Source organism: Aythya ferina (assembly GCF_964211825.1).
Source record: "Aythya ferina genome assembly, chromosome: 11".
Lineage (NCBI taxonomy): Eukaryota > Metazoa > Chordata > Aves > Anseriformes > Anatidae > Aythya > Aythya ferina.
In genome coordinates, this window is record NC_140307.1 from 16,100,000 (window position 1) to 16,123,403 (window position 23,404).

General features: G+C 39.3%; 1 protein-coding gene and 1 long non-coding RNA gene across 3 annotated transcripts in view; one reads left to right on the forward strand and one right to left on the reverse strand.

Moving 5' to 3' along the window:
• Window positions 1–91: 91 nt before the first annotated feature.
• The window catches only part of KLF13 (KLF transcription factor 13), a 34,247-nt gene continuing 10,934 nt past the window's right edge, over window positions 92–23,404 (reverse strand). Inside the window, exon 2 of the mRNA XM_084532428.1 lies at window positions 92–5,725. Within this exon, the coding sequence (XP_084388554.1) occupies window positions 5,433–5,725 (293 nt within the window). The 3' untranslated portion in view covers window positions 92–5,432. The remainder of the gene's footprint in view (window positions 5,726–23,404) is intronic.
• Window positions 4,176–18,103, forward strand: LOC311442801. 2 transcript variants are annotated; one of them, XR_014696876.1, is made up of 5 exons: window positions 4,208–4,283; window positions 10,990–11,068; window positions 12,426–12,529; window positions 15,693–15,816; window positions 16,934–18,103. It is a non-coding gene; the product is annotated as an uncharacterized lncRNA (long non-coding RNA). The 2 variants fall into 2 exon arrangements; XR_014696875.1 differs by lacking the exons at window positions 10,990–11,068; window positions 12,426–12,529 and having other exon boundaries at window positions 4,176–4,283.

Sequence of the window (23,404 nt, forward strand, 5' to 3'; positions counted from 1 at the left end):
AACATACCAAACCTCAAACTAACAGCAGAAATACTACCTAGTTGATGCTTTTTAACTGATACAGAAAATGAAATTATAGGTAAGGCAACACTTCATATTATAAGTTTTATTTTGGAAAATGTAAACGTCACTAACCATGCATACACGTTAAGACGATGCTTTACAGCTGTTAATTTTCTTCCTTTTTCCTTTTTTTCCTTTTTACTGTTGTTGTATAGACATTATCACAATATATAATCTATGCGGTACAAAATACATAAAAAGTTACAGCAGAGCAAGAATAGATGAGCATATAACTGTACAACTATAATACTTCAATGTAGTGATTTATAGAGTTGAAAAGTGACCATGGAAGCATCCGTGTGCTGTTGATAAAACTGTCCAAGAGAAGATGACACCAGTTTACCAAGGCTGAATGTATGTACGTAAACGTGCACATTTGCACAAATATTGTCACTCACAGAGGCATACACATGTGAATAAGCACATGTGCGCACACACACACACACACACACGTCCCCCAGAATGCATATATACACAAGTAACTACAGCTGTAACCAGAGATGAAACTAAACCACAAATCTCAAAAAACAGATGCAAACTTTCTAAAGGCAATGGTGTTTGGATCCAGGACTGTGGTTCAGACCAATCTCTAGCCATAATGAAACGGACACCTAGTTTTGCACTGTAGACATCCCTTTGTTATTCTGTGTGTAGTATATGCACACTGCTGTATATTTATGTATACACACACACATAGTATACAATATACACATATTTTATATATATATGTGCATATGCTTATATAAATCCATATATGTATAAAACCTATGCCAGTGGATGGGCTTTTGCATTCTGTATTCTGGTTTATGGGGTAAACAAGAATAACAGTTATTTTCTACTGCCTAAGGCTACAGTTTTATCCCCCAAAACGTTAAATATACAGACGTTCATCATACCATTCACTGACATAGACTATGTGTTAGCACCCAATGGACAAAAAGATGGTGTGAAGGAGTAAAAGAGCACCTGAAAGTCAGTTTGTAGGCATCACCTGGTGAAATTAGTATATCAAATGGCAAGGGATAGGCAAGCTTTAATACGTAGAGTTCATTTTCCTTAATCTTTCCTCATAAATCATATTCCTCAAAACAACAATGCATTTCACACTAAAATTCCTAGAACTCACGGCAGAGAACTGCAGATAACATTCAGATGTTTGAATGTGAATAGCTAGAAACATGTAAGCTCCTCAGACAGCCTTTTCCTGTCTGGATGCAAGGAACAAGAAAAGCACTGAACTTCTGGACAGAAGGTAATGAGGTTTTAAAGATGTACAGAGGGCTCACAGAGCTCAAAGTTATTGCAAATATCAATGCAGTACAGAGGGGAGGATACGCACAGGAATTAGGTGTTACCATCAAACAGGCTTCTGATGATTTGTTATAAATATATACCTTTGCAGTTATGTAATTTAATGTAAACAAATACCATGCACATATTACAAAAGCAAGGAACAAGTAATCTGCAGATACAAACAATTCTCACAATAAAATCTAGCTGCCTAGATTTCAGGACTGCTTTCTAAGAAGGAGGAATTCATGTGGCCATTAATGCACTTCAGGCCTTTGTTTAGGATGAGGTTAATGGAAGGGGTGAATGAGTTTGTATCAGTAAAAAATTGATTAGCACTCTGGAGGACACTAATACCTTTCATTTCTGCCTGTGTTCATGTACTACAATTAACAACTTGACCCAGTGCAAATATCTGAGTTGACAGTTTGGAGAGATTGTGAGCATCTATAGTTTCAACTGAATGATAGTAGCAAGGTGATGACTTTAATTTGCACCCTTTTTCTACAGCAAGGTAATTCAGCTCAACTCTGAGAGGAAGCTAGAATCATGGCTTGAAAAAAGCAAACTTTCTTAATATTAATAAACCTGCTACTGTGCTCTGAAATCAAAAGGAAAAATAAAATAAAGCAAGTTTGTAGTTTGTGGGGACCCACCTCAACGGATTACATGGGTAAATTGGGAGGCCTATGAAAAGATTTGCACCTTGCCAGAGCAATTATTTCCTGCAGGTGTCGTGCCTGCTGCTAAACCAGAAGATTGGATTAGGCCACACAGCTGGGCGAAACAACAAAAGGGTAAAAATCTGATGTTAGTTTGGGTAAGTAACCAGATTTCAAAATATAATCTGAGCTGTTCAGACTTCTCATATCTGTAAAATTTAGGAGAAGCAATCATGTGAATAGTCTTATGACCTAACTGCTGTTTCTGCTTCCCAGAAGATGCTAGAAACCCCCAAATGCTGGTTTACCATATCAGAATGCTGAGAGAAGTTTTCTTCACATTCAGTTGTGAAAACTACTAGTGGTTTGGACTTCATCTTTGGATCATAGAGCTATCGTTTATTTAACGTTTAATGGAGATATCTGAAGCTCTAGCTAGGATTTTAAAACCTGGTAATTTGACTGTCAGCCTAACAGACTCTGAGGTGCCTACAGCTGAGATGTCAAAAAAAATAATTAAAAAAAAAAAAAAGGCAAATTTCAGAGAATTTCCTGAAAGCATAGCTATGTTGGCTTATATATAGTCTCCCAGCCTTCTTATTAGATGAATTGGCTGAACTGGAAATTCAGCTTTGACCCAGTCGTTTTGGCCCAACAAAGCCTTGGAGAATCATTAGTAATCTCTATGAGGAAAATGCATAAAATGCTTTAGTTTACTGCCTGAGTTAAAGATTAACTAGTTCTTGTCTCAGAATAGGTTATTGCATAACCTTTACATCCCCATAATCCTAGTACTAATATAACATGGTGGGAATATCTTTCTCTAGGCTTTAAAAAAAAAAATGTATCTACTGATTCGTGGTGAATATTATGCTCTAAATGGATGGACTGGAGTGGTTCTTCCCTTGCTACAGATTAAATGATGGTCTTGCTGGAGAAGGTGATTTTACACCAAACTGAGGACAAAACACAAAACCTATGATTGCTGCTGATACTAGTGTCCCCTCCACCCCCTTATCCCTCTATTAAGGTGTAATGATAATGACAAATGTGCTTATGACTTGAAGTATGTGCACAAGGCACAGCTGACCTGTAAAATTCCTTTAGCTGGGTATCTTAATTGCCTCTTTCCTAACTACAGCACAAGAACACTTTGATCAGTCACAGAAATGATTGGAATGTGAATTCCTCTTACCTGAATAGCATAAAGTTGTCACCATTTTTTATCTCAGTAGATGAGATTTCAAAAAAGAAAATAAACTTGTGGAAGTAAACATATCTGGCTTTCCCCTACTATGCAGTGGTTAGGCAACTTGCCACACAAATTCAGCAATGCTTGTCTTCTTGCAGCAAAAAAGAAAACTGCAATATTACTTCATTTTTTGTAAATGTGGCAGTAGAATTGTGCCTAGCATGACTTCCAATTCAGAAGGAGAAAATGTGGTTTTCTAGAGGTGGAATCTGAAGTAAATGAACATGAGAAAATACTGAAATATCTGCACTTTAACTGTCTGCAAGTATTGATGCATACAACTATATAGTTAGGAATAAAGTAAATATTATGGAAGTACCCATGAAACAACTCAGGATTCTATATTAGCCTCTCACAGTTAATATACAGTACAAAAAAAAAACTTGCAAAATTGTTATCAATGCAAAGCAGCAATTATGATACAAGTTCATTTGGAATGCGGATGCATTAATTTGATATCAAATGGCACATTTGGCATATAGAGTTTTCTTTCACCATGCTACACTTAACTGAATTTAGACTTTACAGTAAAAACAAGAACACCCCCCTCCCCCAAATTCCAGAATCGAAAGGACCTGAATTTATAACATGCACCATCAGAGCCAGCCATAACAAGGAAAGCATATTTGCTGCTAGTGAAGTCTCTAGTACATCACAATGCTCTGGTCTTTTGCTGTTTTTTACCATATAAAACATAAAGATCTACTTTCTAGTGCTTTATCTTATGCCCAATATTTGAAAATTATTGAAAAACAGCCAAGATTCCCTTTCTGTTTTTAGGCAGTTATTCAGAAATGGGAGATCCTTTCTTTATGCTGGTATGTGTCTTTTTGCAAAACTTGAAGGACTGCTGAGCTAAAATGCCATTTTTTTGTAACACTTAAAAATGCGTATTTATTCTAGTCAGAAGATACCTTGTGATTTTCGCTTCCTTTTATCAGACCATGTCTGTGATGAAACAGGATACAAAGACTGTCTTAAGCAATTTGTCTTGCTAACATACAGCTGTACAGTAGGTAAGTACCTCGATAAAAATTTTGATGGGCATTGGTTCAGTTATGCTATTTCCATAGTTCATTAAAAAAAAAAAAGAAAAAAAAAAAAGGAAAGGATAAAGAAAATTGTTCAAGTCAATGTGGTTTGGTTTGAGTATTCTGTTGGTCCCATACTGAGCAGGCAGCGCAGATAGCTTAATGACTTGGCGAGAGAGAGAAGACAGAATGCCTCTGAGATTCCATGCCACTTGCAATACAGTGTTACCCAGTGTAAATATGTTTCCTCATGATTTAGGTTATTTACTTAAGGCATCACATTTAGATTTTTTTCTCAGAATTTTATCTGGTATAAAACAAAAAGTAGTAGTTTATCAACTTCACAAAGATTTTTGGAATAGTTGGTTTCGGAGCATCTTCAGCATGAAGCAAAAAGGTGACTTGCTACCAAAAGCAGAGGGCAGTTTGAAGAAAGGAAACTCCTCTCTGGGTGCTCCCAAATGTAGATGTATAACCAGGAAAACAAACAATGGAAGAGTCTGGTACTATATTCCAGTACTGGTTTGGTTTTTGTATTGTTTGTTTTTTATTTTTTCCCCAGTGTGTGAAAGAACCCAACAAAAAGCTTCTGAGTGCAAATATATTTACATAATAAGGCTGCGGTTAGGGTGTGTCTTCATTGTAGTTATTGTGTAACATAAATATCCATCCCTGAGAAAGGAGAAGGGGGACACAATCCAACACAGTTGATTTCTAAGTGTATGTATGCTCATGTTGTGCAATCTGGTCTTACAAAACTACTTTGACACCTGAGGTGATTTTTTTTTTCTTTTTTAGATTTTCTCATTTTCTTATAAAGAATAATCATGAGGATATGTTATGGTTGTAAAATGTATGGGATACTGAGACAGCAGGAGTCACTAAGTAGAACATGTAAATCCATCTGTCCATGAGGTTAGAATGGCCACTCGTGTGGTTGGGTAAAGAAAATCTGACTGAAAATTGCAGTGGGAGGCAGCTATTTACTGATTAAAAAAAAAAAAAAAAAAAAGAGGTGAGGGGCAGGGACAAATTGAGGAGGGGAAGTGACAGAGTTTTTAAAACATGTGCAACACAAACAAAACTCCACATTAAGTATTAGAGGCAAAGTGCTGACATCCAGTGCAGGTAGGTCTACGGGGAACTGGCAGGGCTAATTGTAGGACTTGAGGCATCTGAGCGGCTGTAGTCACTGACAGACCCTGTTCTTGAATTGCTTCCACTTCGCCTCTTGAGCATGCTTGGGTGGAAATTGGCGTGGCGACGGGCATGCTTTGTCAGATGGTCACTGCGCATGAAGCGTTTCTCACAGAGCGGGCAACCAAACTTCTTTTCTCCAGTGTGAGTGCGGTAATGGCGCGCCAGCTCGTCAGAGCGAGCAAACTTCTTGTTGCATTCTTGCCAGCTGCATTCAAAAGGCCGCTCACCTGCAGGGATTGAACATGGCATAATTAGAAGAGACACAGCAGTGTTATCCATGGTTTTCACATGCAGAAGTTAGAACAGAAAGGTTGGGTGTGAGGCAGATGCTACTGAGCACTACATGGATGGAGGTGGAGGCGTTCTCCACCACAGAGGGAGGCCACTGTGGGGTTCCAACATTTTAAAAAGTGCTGGAGACAAACGATTGATACCTTGTTTAATAACTGGATCTTCAGGGATTCTGATGCTTTCAGGGACGTCACATTCCGTATCTCTGGTAGGCTGCTGGATTTTACTTCTGGACTTTGTATCTGTACTGAGCTCTCTAGGATACTTGGTTCTGAGCTGTCCCTATGCCTGTCTGACTCGCTGTAAAAATTCAGAAGGTGTGATGAAGCCTCTCTCTACAGCTACTTAAAAGCAATTACAGTGAAAATACAGGACAGCAATTCTGAGGCACTGAATGTGAGGCTCTCGCCTTGTATCCTCTTGTGTTTTCTGTATCTGCTGCAAGGTACAATATTTTTTCTTGTTCACTGCCTTAGGTCTCATTTAGGTGGGAGGCAGGTAGCACATTATCTCTACTAGGTAAATGTGCCACTTTGAAGGGAGCCAACTGCTGTCAATAGCTATCCTAAAAAACATGACCTGTGATGCTTGGAGTAGGACCAGTGACCCAGTGAGCTCAAATAAATATCAGTCGGGTGACCTGATGCACTTCTCAGCAGACCTCAGGCACTGGAACCATCTCCCATGGGACCGGGTGCCCATGCACAGCAGTGCTGCAGGTCTGCAGCTGGGCACTGTAGCAGCTGTGCAGCCTGAGAAGGAGAAAAAGGCAGCTAAGATGAACGGGACTGCTTTCAGTTTGCTTCCCTTGAACTAAAGTTTAAAAACCTAGGTCCCCACAAACTTTGTGGAGAATAAAAACTCCACCAACTGGTTTAATGGACATAGTTTTGTTGCTTAAAAAAACATGTAAATCCATTCGGTGTCCTCCTGAGCCTTCTCCTGCAAACTGTCAGGGACTCCTCTCTTGTTCTGCTGATGGAAATGTGAAACATGGGAAGCAAATATAATTTGGCTGTTTGTCATGTATCTAGTCATCTGCTGGATATGCTCCTGCCTATGGTGGGACGTGCTAGTCTGTTGCGCCACCGGATACATCAGTCTTCTCCCCGTGTTTTGGTCATACAACAGACACACTTCTATGACAGGGGGAGGACTTTGGGATCCTTGGCAAGAAGGGCAATGAGACATGGTCTGACTGCTGGCTCTGGCCTGCAGGTTTGAAGTTTCTCATCCCTGAGCAATGGCATCTTTTTTGGTAAGGCAGTGGTCTTTGGACGTTTTTGTTGCCTAAGTTAATTTTCTCCGTGTTTTCATTGCAAACGAAATCAGCAAATGTTCTTCACTAGAAGGACTGCCCTGTGCGATGTCTGCTTTCAGACAAGGAAGGCAAGGGTTAAGATGCAATGTTTTGCTTCTGCTGTCCACAACACCATGAAGCATGAAAAAGTCCCTTTCTGCTGATCAGCTGGCATGGCATCAGTGTTCTTAAAAACATCTAGCATTTGTTAGCCAGAAATAGGCCTAGCAGTTCAGTTCCTAATGAGAGAAGAGGTTCTGGAGCAGGATTATGTAATAACTGTGTTATCCAGCACTACCAGGGAGTTGATGAAGATATTGCACAATCTGTCTCCCCCTCTCCTCACTGCTCATCAGATCTGGCTGGGAACATTCATGTTCATACTCATCCGTCTGATTTGATATTTGTGATGGTGGTGGTGATGATTTGGGTTCCGAGCCAAAGACAATGAAGCACTGTGCCTTTCTTACACTAGTTTTCTACTCTTTTCTGTTCTCCTCCTTCCTAGGAGATATTTTTTCCCCCTCAGCCCTCTCTAGTCTATATCTTCTTGGAGTTGCCTTTAAATTTCTTGGCCAAGCAACTTTCCCTTCACTGCACTGTCTGACAGCTGGCATCACTCTAGTGGTGGCAGTGAGTTCTCTAGAGCGCTTCCCACCTTTGGTGAGGTTTAGCAACAGCTTCTCAAAGAACAGCCGTATTGTCAGGAAATGCTGAATGTCTCATGTGAAGATGGGAAAGTCATTATTGTTCATAAAAAATGAGCACACGGTCTGGAACGAACTTGCTGCGGGGTATTAATTAAGACAAGACCTAGCTACTGCTCCAAAATCAGTCTGTCATCAGTCTCTTCTCTCTACCAGAAGGGATGTGGTTTTCTGTGCAGGTTAAGTTATATAAATGTCCTTTTACTGGCAGTAAAGCAATCAACAGAATGAGAGATTGTAAGAATTGATTGCCTAATCTCATTAGGGAACACGCAGTCAGAGTACAACTTCCTTGCATAAGCACTAACTCACGGACATGTTGTACTCAGAACTTTGTCATTCTAGAATGACTACAGAATTCGATCCTATAAATTAATGTCAAAATGTTAAAATAAATAAATGAATCTTAAATACTGCAGTGAACATGTCAAGCGTGCCAATGTGTATATTGAGATTCTTAATGCTATGTCCTGGCCGCAGAATATTTGTATGCTTTTTGAGTATTAGTAGCAGTTCTCAAAGAGGCAAGTCTTCAAAAGAAAAACTGTTATGCTTGAAAAGAAAGGGAGCAAAAAGAAACTACGGCTTCTTTACTATTCAGAGACTGACAAGAGATGCCTTTCAAAGATAATGAATATTCTAATAAATACTCTTATTTTTTCCAATTTTAAATAGCTTTGGATTTCCATGTTCTAAATCCCCATGAACTGCAACCTTTCCAGATCCTCTGCCAGAGCACATGACATCATATATGTTGTGTTTAGTTATACAACCTAATGGAGAAATATCACACTTGAGAATCAAAATCAACTGATCTTAACTGGAAATTACACAAGCAAGAACATTTTTGGCTTCTTCCTGAACTCCACCCAGTTCAAAAGAAAAAAATGTGCACAGAACTGCATTAAGAAACTCAAAGTGCTCACAGAGTAAGACTAAGTGAGATCTGCAGGTGCACCGAGTCCTGAATTCGTTTCAGTGGCACAGCCCTGGGTGCTCCTGCTGATTGCATCGTCTGCCAGAGCCCAGTGCCAGAGGCACCGCAGAGTTACCCAGACCGTAGAAGCAGCATTAAAAATGCCTCTCTTCTCTCTTGCTGGAAAGAATTCAGAAGCCAGCAGGGCCAATCTGTTCTTACAATGTTATATAAAGGTCCTCTGTATTATTCTGTATTTGATAACTGTTATTTATATTGAGACAACTATATGTAGTCATGGGAAAGATGGTGGAACTACAGAGATGGTGGAACCAGATCTGATGTGTTCTGAGCTTGATTTGCTCTGTCCTTTTAGGGTACTGTTGACTTTACTCTGACCCACATGTTTTGAGGCCTCCCTTCCTGTACAGTGACACTCCTATGCAGTCCCTGGAGTAATGTGCTTTCTGTTTCACTAGCTCATCTGCGTGGTATCCAGCATTTGAACGACAACTAAAAATGATACTAAGTACTGTGTAGGTCTAAGCACGCTTAAAAAAATAACCTACAAATCACTGAAATACCAAAGCAGGTTGTGAGACTTGGGATACAAACCAGTTTCAGAAGTACAGTGTGATAATTAGAAAATAGTATCGGAACAACTGGAAATGTGGTATCTGCTGCCCTACAGAATAAAATGCTAGTAAGTCTAACCACTTACTGGTGGCTATCTTTTCAATTTATCTTAAGTAGTAGCTTTGCACATTACGTTAGCATCTTCAAGCATATGCCAAGGCCATGAAGTAACAAAGAAATTCTTTGTATCTTGGGACTTCTAAGAGTGACTGCAAAACCAGAAACAGTAAGCCAGAAGCAAATTGCTCTGTGATCTTTCTCTGTTCTGCTGCTTCACGGAACAGAATTCTATGTTGTCATGAAAACAGACGAGAAAACTGCACATGCCACTGTGTGCTATTCTTACATTTCTACATTTTTATATGCACAATTAAGGGTATATTTGGAAACGCTGACCAGGCTGGGTGGGGAGGATGAAGAGCAGACAGTTAAATAGATGTGCAACTGAAGCACTCTTCCTCCAAGAAAGGAAATGCTATCCTGGGAAAAAAACATTAAGGAACACAGACTGCTTGGCTGAAGAATGGCTGTTATTAAAAAAAAAAAAAAAAAGTCATCCTTCAATAGCACTGACATATTTATGAATATTTTCATTTATGTTATTCTCCTGCTTATAAACAAGCACTTTTGGATATCTGAAAAACAAGCCTTTAACCTTCTGAGTGCAAGAAAGAGAATAACATAGCTTTGATGTTAGACAAACGGTAGTTTCTTTATCTACTATTGAAAAAGGAACCAAAAAAAAAATATCTGAAGTCTCAAATTTCTGAATTCCTATAAACTAAAATGAAGCAGTTTTAAATTCATGATTCTGGTGGAGACTTATTTCATAACCAAACAAGCCAAATGCAATCATGTTTTTTGCATCTGCTTTTGTGTTTCTGTCCAACAGCTTTTAAATGTCTTTGCTAACTTCAACCAAATCTGACAGAAGTAGCAAATTCAGCAGTATTAAGCTCTACTAATTCCACAAAAATTAGGAGGTTCAAGTACTGTTCTCAGTGAAAACATTACTTCTTTTACAGGGTGAGTTTGACTTTCATTAGAAACCAGAAGCCCAATATGGGGGAGTGTTACAAATGCCCAAATCCACAAAGAGCTTTGAAGCTGACATGTTACTAGGCACTGGGACATACGGCTTGCCCCAGGCCTAGGAGACAGAGCACCAAGGAGCTAGGTAGGATGCATGACAGAAGTGTGCGTGTCCCTGCTATTTCTATCATCTGTGGTGTGATGGTTTTTTTTTAGGAACTGGAATTCTCAGGTTTCTAGCAGGCATGTACCCAGGCATCTAGTACAAACTCACTTTACGGTGTGGGCATCTTTATTTTAATCTTAAAAATGCAGTCATTAAATCAGTAGGTTACTGGCTCTTTGTATTCTGAGTGCATGTGAAACTGCTGCTGCTGTGCAGGAGCAGCACCAGCTACCGTACCATCATTTAAATCCTTGATTTATTTTCTGTGTCGTAACATTTTCGTTGAGTTGTTTAGACATACGTTAATATTTCTTGAAAGGGGAAATTCATAGCAGCAAGTTTACATTTTACGTTAACGTCTGTTACTGCTTGCTCTCGAAGTGCTTGTGTAATTCCATTTAGGAGCACAGATTACACCCTGTGACTTACCTTTATCAACACAGCTAACTAGAACAATCCAAAACAAAATGATGAACATGCATTCAGATACTACAATGGCAATGGCTACAAGGACAGAGAAATGTAAGTAGTGCAAAATTCTTATCCTAACCTCAACCACAGTCAGATCCATCCAAGAACCAAAATAACTGATGTTCCATGCAGCTATCTGATCCTTCTTTAAAATATCACCAGTTACACTTCTGACCACAATGGAAAACATCTTTTTTTTTTTTTTTTTTTTTTTAATTACATATTACATTCTATTATCAGTTGCATTCCAGGCCTTTATTTCAAGCTCGCTCAATAGTGTTGGCCAGATCTTAAATCTCAGTTCATAATAATTTTAGCTATTTTACTGTACTGCATGTTCATCAGACACATTTGCATTCTCTTTTCTCAAAGCAGAATAACCCTAGCCTTTTTAGGCTTTTCTTTTCCAGGATGCTCCATCACACTCTTTCTGTTTTCTAAAACATGCATTCCTTGAATTTATTGGATCTCTCTTCAAGGTGGATGCCCAAGACAGACTGCACTGTCTGAGTTCCTGAATGCTTAGCACTTTTTAAATAATTACTTTAAAAAAAAATACCTTTTCCTGTGTTTTGTTTGAATTAAGAATATGAATTTGAACTTCTCCTTAACAAGTCATTTTCTGCCTAACATGGTAACTTCTGTTTAAATCCTGTTTAGTTCTCACTTTGTACATGTATCTGCTGAAGTGTGGTCAGTACATGAAGCTCTCTGTTCCACTCCCAGCTACAGCCTAACTCCAGACCACTTCATGCACACAATCAGCAAGTAGCTGCATGTTAAAGTCCAACATCTGGAAAATAAATCCTAAAGCAAAACGGTTTTAAAAATAAATTGGCCACAAATTATATATATCTATATATATAGATATAGATATATATGTATATATATATATATACACACACATTTTTATTGTCAGATATTTTATCTCCATTCCCCAACTGGAGCTCTGAATATCTATATCAAAAGGGAACAATTTCATTTGTGTTTTCAACTTCCACTGGGCTCCCTGTATTTATAAGCACAAGGGATTCTTCAAGACAGCCAGCCAGGACAGGCTAACAACTTAAGTGTAAGAATGATGAAATTTATCCTCACCTTCACAAAGAAGTCTTGGAGTGGATTTTAGATCTATGCTGAGAATGTGGCAGAGAATATGCCCCCGGCACTGCAGTGTGGTCTGTGAGTCTTAGGTGATTCCCTACACTGTAGGTACATAACACTTACTTTCCAGCGTCACAATAAGCTTCTTTGGTTTCTTTGTGCATTTGTGTTGCTGAGCTGTTTTGGAAACTGTTGGTTAGTAATGTTCGCACTACAAAATAATACCTTTGCACATCTACAGCAGGACTTTCCTCCAGGATTTGTGTATTAACAAAAATAATAATAATCAGCACTTGCGTCACAGAATCACAGAATGGTTGAAGATGGAAGGGACCTCTGGAGATCATCTGGTCCAATCCTCTTGCCAAGCAGAGTCACCTAGAGGATGTTGCACAGGATCACATCCAGGTGGGTTTTGAGTATCTCCAAAGAAGGAGATTCCACAACCTCTCTGGGCAACCTGTGCCTGTTCTCTGTCACCCACGCAGTAAAGAAATGTTTCCTCATATTCAGCCAGAACTTCCCATGTTTTGGTTTGTGCCCACTGCCTCTCGTCTTGTCGCTGAGCACCACTGGAAAGAGTCCAGCCCCATCCTCTTGACACCCTCCCTTTGCATATTTGCATACGTTGATCAGATCCCCTCTGTCTTCTCTTCTCCAAGCTAAACAGGCCCAGCCCTCTCTCAGCCTCTCCCTGTATAAGAGATTGCAGTCCCCTATAATGTCTGGGGGCACGAGGTTGTAAAATTTCTCATCTCCCCCTTGCCTTCTAAAGTGTGCCCTATGGAGTCTCACTATGCGGCTGCAAATAAACATTCCCCTCCCACACAGTTGATGAATTGGGGGCAGAGGCAATTATGTAATACAAAATATAGTTAAGTAGCCTCAGTCTCTTTTTCTCTCTCTGCTAGAGAGTACTCAAAAAATTGGGAAATCCTGTTGGGTAACTGAGAAATTCAATTCTTTCCCACATAAAGGTCATCAAATCCCCTTTTGGAATTCCATACTTAGAAATTCACATCTACGTCTGCAGACCTGGGTACTGAGAGTTTGATGCTATGGGTTTTACTGCACCTTTGTACCAAGACACATAGTACTTGTTATCTCTCATATTAGGCTTTCTCCTCTGCAGCTTCTCAGTTCCTGGTTTCTGAAGAGTTCACACTTTCTCTCTCCTCCCTTCCTCACACAACCCCTCCCTACCTTGTATCTTCCTTCCTCTTTCGAAGTACAGAACAAATCAGTTGCACTATCCTAGTGGCTTGTGAAGCTCTGAATTCAGTTACACAGAGTATGTCAAAACTGGGACTGTGTAAACATAGTTAAACTTGTTCTGGTAAATTTATTGAAGAGTTTTTCTCTTGCAACACAATCAAGAGCAAAATCACTAAGGTGAGTTCAGCATTCAAGAAAAGTCCTTTCATGATGGGGTCTAGATACGTAAACAATCCTTGGCATGCATCCTATTAGGAGTAGCAGACGTGTTATAAGCCACTTCAGCAAAACGGCTGCATAAGCTGAATAAAGCATTGAACCAAAGGTGCTTTTATAACTTTCTGAATAATTCATGTACTCTGTCATACGGTCACCGCTTAGGTAAGAATGTGTGCATCTGCCAACTCAATTTGTTGCATCAGTAGAACCTAGTGGGACAGAAAAGCCTGCGGAAATACAACTCAGAAACTAAAAGCTGAGAAAGGGAAAGTGAGGGATGGGTATATGTCTAATTTTTGCAACGCTCCTATGGTTTAGAGATTCTTCAGCGTTCTTCTAACCAAGGGTCACAGGCTACCTTCAACTACCAGCAAAATGAATGGAGTTCTTTTAGTGAAGGGTGATGAGAGCATCCTTGTCTTTGTGGTCTTTCCCAGCTTCCCATCATAAAACTGCTAGCAGCCATGATAAGAAGGTAAAGAAACAATATTCTTGTTGGTATCTACAGGGCTAAAATTTAGCAAGATGGCTCTAAATAATATCTACAGTGCTGTGTTTCCATGAAAATACATGTATTTAATGCTTCATAGCTGATTCTCTCATCTCTTTGTAAGTAACTGCTAACGGTAAGACACAGGTGATAACTTTGAATATTCTGATCAGCTGTCAAAGAGCAAGGTTGTAATGTCAGCATCGTTTGTCTATTTAAACAATATATATTATGTGACCTATTCAGCTCATCCTCATCAGCACTCTGCATGACATGGTTTCACAGGAAGGCTATGCTGTTCCGTGTCAGTCTTGCTTGCCTAAAATGCCAAGCTGTTTCTTTCAAATACAATGAGGTTACGTTCTGGCCTCTCCAAGCAACTAATGATTCTGTAATCCATATCTTCATTTGCATTGTGCCTAAGCTTGGTGAGAACACTCTTGTTTATAAAATAATGATTTATGTATTGCTTTTCGTTAGTCTCAGCTGTATTGTATCTCAGGCTATAAATAATAAGTTGCAAACTAGAGAAAAATAGATGACAGTAAAAGATGGTGTCAGACAAATGTCACCATTCCGGTCATCTTTTTCCTCCCTAGTCTGAAAAGTGGAATGGTTAAAAGGTATGGGAAAGTAACAGAAAAGCAGGAAAGAGGCAAAAGGAAAGGGCTTGCAGGTGAAATTTTGTGGCCTTATAGTGAAATCAGAGTAGGCGGTGGCAAAGTATGCCCATGGCCTCCTCTACAAGAACTATGTTTTTAGTACATGCTGATTTGCTGCTAGTAATGCCACCTGGCTTCACAACACATCCTAGAGATGGAAGGACAAATCTTTTCCAGCCTAGGTCAGTGACCAAAACTAGCTGCCATCGCTTCCATTCCCCAGTCCTGGGTAGGGCAGTACTTTGTACGCTTAAAGGCCAGGATGTATTTTCCTCTCCATCTTTACTCTTGCTGATGTTCTTAGCAAAGTGTTTCTGGGGGAGTTACTGATCATATCCAGATGCAGTGAGACCAGTTTTTTTTAGGATATTAGTTTGGTTATTAATAGTTTGAGTGCTATGGTTAACCATATGGTAACCATAGTGCTATGGTTAGCCATGGCAGGTATGAAAGAGACACACATGTATGTGTTCTCCTCACAGCAGTATAATGAGTGATGTTCCAGGTAAGGCTCCCTTCTGATGGCCAGCGAAAATAATGCACAACTTAGCAGTGGCAACTGTTATACTGCTGTATACCTAGATGGTCTTGTCAAGATCTAGATGCGTAATACTTGCTGTATCTTTTGATGTGATTGCACTGATAGTATACACACATTAAATGCACTGCACTTGAAGTGTACACACATTAAATGCACTGCACTTGAAGTGTACTTCGCTATCTCTTAGCCTATACAATTGTGACTTCTCAAAACTTCAGCTACCTCTTACAAGGGTGATAATCCAGCAGCCGGAGGAAACAAACATGCTAGTAATGATGTTACATGGTTATGAGATGGTGTTTACAATGCATGCACTTTCAAAGACAAGCTATAAATGTTCTTACAGTTCTATATGGATTCATTGTTGTTATCTAATGCTGCTTTTCTGTTGCTTCTATCCTTATTCAAGCTTTACATTCACCATTTCACTCTCTTTCCCTGAAGTTCTGATACGCAAGCAAAATGGACACCTCCCACCTAAGAACAGAGGGACATCTGAGCCATTCGGATACCCACGAGGAAGGAAACTTCTTATCCTACCTAGCAGGGTGAACTTCCACGTGTAGAAGTAAGCACGCAGACCAGAACAGACCTCCTCTGCCCACAGGAATAGCTGCTATCAGTCGTGTTTCCTTTAAGCCCCATGGCTTTGTTTACATGGACTTCTGCAGCACCCTATTATAAAAGCAGGTTTGTTCCCCTCTGCTGCTGGAATCTCTGGGTAACAGTGCTCTTTACAGAGTGCCAATGACAGAGCTAAATCTCGGGAAATGAAAGGCAACAGCCTCAGTGCCAAAGAGCTTATATTCTAAAACAATGTGATCTACCAAGCATTGCTTTTTCTATGAAAGTTAGGTCCCTGTAATTGCTGTATGCAATTTCTGTTCAGTAAGCCTAAAACTCGTACTATCTCCTTATCTCTGAGGCATCAAATCCTTGACCAGTGCTCAGTGAAACAGCTGAAATGTCACTAACTTAAAAGCGCAGCAACTTCCACTTGATTTTCTCTCTCCTGTGGCTTGTTCCAAGGATGAAGATCAATAGCTGACCCTTTGACTTTGCACTTAAATGCAGGATAATTAAACTGTGTTACGCTGAAATGATGAATACTAGGGGGAGAGGAAGATGTGTCTTCGCTATATCATTTCCAAACCACGCTGAAGTATCAGTCTCCTCGCATAGTAGGAGCCCCTTGGGACTAGTAGAGCAGCCCTTTAACTGCTATCTTCTTCTGATTTGTTGTTCTACTCCGTTCTATGAAAGTAAGAATGTCAAGTGAATATTAAATCCTCTGTTGTGAATAGAAAACAAGAAACAGTGTAAGTAGAGCTTTTAAACACATCTGGCTATTACGGAATGACAAAACCAAAAGATGGGGATTTTTTTTTCCTTTTCTAATGGTCAATTATACTTTTTAATAAATATATTTCAAAAGAATACTGGGGCTGCAAAAACAAAAACTGTAAGTGCTAATCAGCAGATCTGACCTACCGCATCACCCTGACAAAGGAATTTCAGCCTAGAATCCCTGCCTCGAGCCAACAACTTGTTGAGCAAGGGGCTCTCTTCATTCCTTAGGTAAAAAAGCTTGTGACTTCAGCATAGGTCAGAGAAATCTGGCCTCTTACAGTGTAACAGGAATAAACATCAATAAAGGTATGTGGGATTTTGTTCCTCTTTTTCAGACATGATGAGCCAATTCAAGCCTCTTAAAGTGACAAGGCACTGGAGGAGGGCTCTCCAAGTATGTGTAATACTCAACACTGTTTTTATCAAATGAATCCAGGTAAAATCTGAAAAGTAAAGTATTAACATGAACCCTGGTGAAAATATATGCTGGACTGAGATCTTGTTTATTCATTTACAGTCCATGTTTCTTTTGTCTCAGCATGCCAGTGTGCTGTGTTGTTGTATGCTACAAGCTGATGATTTCAGCTGCTATGATTCGTTAGAGCAAATAAGGTGATTAATGAAAATGTTATGCAGACAGCAACTTAAGCCAAAAAGGAAACTCCCCAGCCTTGATTCTCCCTCCTCCAGGAAGGGGAAAAAAAAATCAGACCCACAGCTGACACAACTGAACCAAACGTGTCTACAGGGAATGTATATAATTAAGGTACCAACAGAAACATGAGGTTTCCATTACAAATGGCTGTCTGGATCTTTCCTCTTCTGCCTCAGAATTGCTCAGTCATTACCAGTCCACTCTGCAAACTCCAAAGAGCTCCAGACATCTGACTGTTAGCAGTTCCATGGGAGCTCTTACGATTATTACGGTCCCTGGCACACTCTCTCTCTCCAGCCCACTCTTACAGTGGGAAAAAAAAAAAAAAAAAAAGATCCTGTGCTCACTACAGAAGGGCACTTCCCTACCTTCTCCCAGTCTGTGCTACCTCCTTTTGGAAGGCAGGATTATGTACCGACAGAGCAGACAGGATAGCTGTCAAGCCCTTCATTCTCAACCACATAGTCTGTCATGCAGAGAAATTACATGCAGCAGAATTAACCAGTAGGTACTCATGGGTAAAACGGCAAACACGAAAAAAGCAGTGTGGTCATTTCTAAATGTATCAGCTGCTTCTTTGGAGATTCTCTTGCCAGAGTATCTCAGAAGATAATTGTGCTCTTCTTCTGATCAATGGATGGCCTGGCTTCCCTCAGCCATCAATGTGGAGTGTAGGTTATTCCTTGCTCTTCAAAAAATCAAAAGTTCTTCTGATAGCTTAATTAGGTGGTCTTAAATTTTAATGTATCTGAGTTCTGATCACTGTGGAAAGTAAGAACTGAAAAGTCTGACCAAACCTCAAGCCTCAAACATGAAAAAAGCTTGTATTGCAAGAACATTTGAAAACAAATTGAAATGTCACAAACCATCCCTATCTATACCATGAGCACAAAGCTACCTCTGTAGTGGTTTAAACAGTGCCTTCAATGAAAGTTTACTTCACAAATATTTTTGTGGTGCATTTCAAAATGTCCATGGTAATGTTTTTGATCCCTAATACGGGAATTTAAATGTTTTAAGTGGGAGAGCAACTGAATAGGTAATGACAAAGTATATGTAACTGGTACGAACTGTGGGTGAATTCATGTTGAAATTGTGAAACTTTGGCTCCCTGAGCTGTTACCCAGCACTTGCTTTAATAACTGTAAAGAAAGAATCATATGACTCCATGAATCAGTCTTTTCTCTGTTGACATATAAATGACTTTTTATTATTCTATTCTACTAAAAACAGGAAAGTGCTTGTAAAAGCAAAGCTTAACAAATTAATGCAAGGTTGTCCTGCTATGCAAAATAACAGACTAAAGGATTATTCTTCTAAACCGAGATGTGTGCTTTATTTATCTGAATTCTGGAAGATGTTGAATGTGATCTGCCTCCAACTGAAGTCTTTGGCATGAATAGCCACCGAGGGTGAGTTATGACACATTACATGCACAGCACTTCCCAGGACTTGGTGACAGAATGAAATCTTATTTTGCTAGAAGCCAAGCAAACAAAAGTTAGTGAGGCTGTCTTTGGTTCTAACTGTGAATTGTCTCTTCGTGAACTTTCAAATTGTTTAATCAACAACCTCACAGTAACACAGCATACACGAAATGTGACACTGATTCAGAGCTTATAAACACAGCTTTATAGCTGAGTGAAATGATCTGATACTCAAAGTTTATTCCAACTCTATGGAGGAGAAAGGGAGTGGGAATTTTATTGTTATTCTGACTCTGGATAGATTGTTGTGCCAGAGTGCAAGGCAGTGCTGAGTGCAAGGCAGTTTATGAGCAGCATCAGCCAATGACCATATAGAGCATCCAGCTCCAGGAAACAGGCAGCTCTGGGAATTAGTTTTATGGGCTGATAATCAAACAGTAGGTCTGCTGCCTGGCACCAGGTAGCTGTCGTTCAAAGTATGCACAAATCTGTTGCATGTACCTTGGAAGATCTTCTTCCCAGACTGTAAAGCTGCACTTCCCATTTAAGCCCAGATTCTGGTTTTTAATAAATGAATCAGATTCTGGGAAAACAGTTGTACTCATGTTCTGATGTGCTCCCTTTTACAGCAGGTCAACCTTTTAGAAAAGCAGTTCGACAACAAACTCTTGCAAGTCTCATTTATATACACTATTTCCTGTTTATTTTGCATCTCCCCATCTGATAGTCTCCTTTAACTGTACTAAAAGAAAGAAAAAGAAAGAGCAAGAAAAGAAAAAAATTCTAAGAAGAGCAAGAAAATAAAAGCAAAAAAAATCTAAAAGAAAAAAAAGAGCAAGTTACTTGCTCCTTTCTACTTTCATCTTGCTTTTTACTCTTCTCTGTGTGTTATTTCTTTAAAACTACAAGTATGTGCGTAAACGCCTAGGCCTCATTCTCATACATAGGCAGAAGATAACTAAGAGAAGATTTTCAACAATCATCTATTATTTTGTTGTCTTTTAATTTTGGCTATGTTTGTTTATTATCAGTGGAACAAACTTGTAGTTGTATATATACTCAGGTTTCTGAAAATCAGGCTTCTATCCAAAGTCTCAAGCTGCTTCCAAAAGCGTATGTTACCACTTCGGCCATATTCTATGCAAAATAGAAATGAATGGTTATTAACGAGATGTTCCAATGAGATTTCCTTAGGATTCCTCCTTAGATAGGCCTGCAAAGCAGCTTCACCCAGCGTCTGTGAGATGTCAGCTATCAACAGTTAACGTGGTGGGGGCGCATTGTACAGCAGAGCAGAGGCTGTGGTAGACGAGCATCACTGCTAGAGAGCTGTTCCCGAGCATTAACACACACGGTGTAACACGCCTAGGTGCAGCTCAGGTCCTGAATCTCTCCATGTTGTATTTATTTATATTTATGATCATTTTGCTGGACAGCTGGTTGTAAGGTCATACGCTGGCCTCACCAGCTGACTCTGATGTGGGATCAGGGCGTAGGAGAGAGGCCGTGGTGTGTGCTGGAAATGAATGAATGATGTGTTTGTGGAGGAGTGCAAGTTAGGAGCCAATGATCTGAGTATGACGTGACATAACTGAAATGCTAAGATTTTACACAGAAGACAGACACATTTCAAAGACAGCTTTGTCAAGGGCATCTTGGTATACATAACTTTGAAAACTTCTCTCTTTACTTTTGAAGAAACCATCTAATCATATACTTTCATACAGGAATCAACTAGATTCCTTTTTTCAAAGTAGTACAGAAAGAAACATCTTTACTATTTTGAAATTTCTCCAATTATATACAAACATAGCTTCTTTGCCAAATGTAACTACTTTTCCTTACATGCTTTGTTCATGTCTTCATTGCTTGCCTGTACAGAACAGCCTAGCATTAAAATCAGTGATCTCTCAATAAAGAATGGGGCTTTACATATAGGAAGCATGCTAGAAGGGCTCGTCCAGCAGCCAACACTTTCTCTATAAGCACTATAACAGCCTCTTGGATGTTTTTATCTCACTATTTTACTGTGAGAGTGACCACTTAGCAGAGGTTCTGAGCTCTGCAGGTCACATGTAGCACAGAGATGCAGATGCTCTACAGGCATACACATTGTAGTAGAAGTTCCCTGAAACATAAATGACAAGTGCCTCCGGTACATTTATTCACGCTCTGCTACACTTCTTCATTTAAGACACTAGCAGGCCTACTTCTCTAACAGTCCTGCTAATTTGGGTGAGAAGGAAGCCTTCTGGCTCCTTGCGATGGCACCCCTTTCTGTCTGCAACAAATTAGTTGAACACACTTTGTTTGCCCAAAGCAGGGGGGCTAATGAAATATTCTGCCAAATAAACAAGTTTACTATTGCCAGGGGTTTTCAGGAGAAGCTTTCTGGATGGAAAAGTTCTGTGAAATATAATAGTAAATACAGATTATTTTAAGCTATTATTGTGACATTCGAACAGGTGATCCCTGACATACAAGCCCATAGACTAGCTCCAAAACCCTATTTTGAGGACGTAATTTTTACTTTGAAAAGATTATAGAAGTCCCCATTTGCTCTTATTTCTGTTTGGACTCTTGTTCAATCTAGTTTTAAGACTGGGAACTACACAACGATCTGAACCTGACTCCCTGTCCATTTTCCTACCTCTTGCTGAGCACAACTCAGGCATCTGTTGAGGGATCTTGGGTTGGGATTCAGGAATTGCCATGTGCAGAGCTGCGAGGTTCATAAACTTGAGTAATCAAGGGGTTCTATTACAACAGGCTGATTGTAAATAAAACCAAAGAAAACAGGAATTGCAACTGTACGAGCTATGCTGTACCCTGAGTTGGCTTTGGGAAATTCAGATGATCCGACTATTGCTGTTGCAGCTTGACAGTGCCAAACAGGATGGTTTATTATTCCTACAAATGATGTGTTGTACACAATACTTTGATCTTGAATTTCAGTTAATTTTTTGAAACTTGGCTATACTTTCTTTTGAAAAGAAAACTTTTTACAACTCAAATTTAAGATTGTTACTCTTTGTGAATAATAGACAAATGAGAAAATCTGTGAAAAATACAAAAAATTCTTACTGTTTTTGTACTTGAAATGACTGCACTCAGATGGAAAGCATGCTAGCATAATCACTTCTTCATAAAGGGAATACCACAAAACTCGCAGAACACCCAGGAGAATGCTACAGCCTCTCGACAACTACTTAGCGGAGAAAACAGTTAAATGATAGCTTCCAAATGAGAGTACAGCTCAGTTCATCCAAAGCATGCAATGAAGAAAAACTACGTGTATCCTCATCTTTCTGCAAGAAATTCATCTCAGCATCTTTGAAAGCACATCTTTGAAAGCAATTCTTATAATAACACTGGAAAAACGTAGCTTACAGCAAACGTTTGAGTCCCTTACTGATATATAAGATCTGCTACAAGCAGCACTGATCACATCCACTTTACAATATATATGTCAAATATAGAAGTGTATAGCATAGTCTGCACATGTCTATGAGGACACCATCCACGAGAGCAGAGCTTTCTCACAGAGAAGAACTTTAAGCAAGCATAAACACTTGAGTTCCACACAGGTGTCATATGCTAGTAATGCTTCTCCAAAATAATTAGGCTGCAATTCACCAACAAATGCTAAGCTTGGCAGCACAAGGCAGGGTACTGATTATGTATCCTCAGAAAGTGTAGCTGCTTTACTATGTGTTCATTACAAAAATAAATCATTAGCTAGGTGGTATTCTCTTGGACCTTTTTTGTTACCTACTAGATTTTTAATGGCAAATAATAACTTTAAAAGTTTAACAATTTGTACATTTAAAGGGAAGGAGTCTGCTACATGCAAAAATTGAATTATGTTCCTATAAATAGTCTGTAAGAACATCAGTCAAGATAAGGATGAACAAAGAGAAGGAAAAGGGCTCTCACCGCAAAGTTTCATGTCAGACTTGAGAGAGGGGAGACTACCCAAAGCCTTATTATGTTATCCTGTCAAGCATAGTGAAAGAGCTGAGCTATGACCTTTACTTTCTATTTTATAGAGCCCTAAAGCTTCGAAGAATTAACAGCAGCCATAAATAAGTTCACTTTAAATGATGGGGCAGAGAAAAGGAAGTACCAAGTCCAAGATGTAGGTTTAAAATAGCTTATCATTATACAATGCTTTTGCTTTGATAAGGTCAGTGATAATTGTTTTCTGCAGAGGAAGCACTGCTCAAAACATTCATGTGCAGAAATGCACAAAAACCAGGTGAGTTCTACATGGGTTTCACCAATAAATGATGTTAGCAATAAAGTCGAAAAATGTATAGCTGTTCACCCTCTCGTATCTCGTAGTATGAGTCAGGAGAGAGTTTATACTTGCAGTGAAACAGCATGTTTGCTTAGTACAAGCTGCTTATCAGAAATGTTGGTCAATTCCACAAACTGAAGCTACTTTGATAAACAGAATAACAAAATGTTCTTTATTGAAAAAACAAAACAAACAAAAAAAAACAAACAGTAACAACAACAAAGCCACCCTTTGGGGACCTCCTGAAACTTTGCTTCTTCCCTTAGAAGCTGCTGCTGAACATCTGTGCTCCGACAAGCAGTGTTCAGAAGCTATTTCTCAATCACGTTTTGTCTCTGCATTATGTAATGAGAGCTTCATAAATTATTGCCTTAATAAGGTGTCTGATAATCATGTTCCTAAACACATGTCATCTGTATGTTTC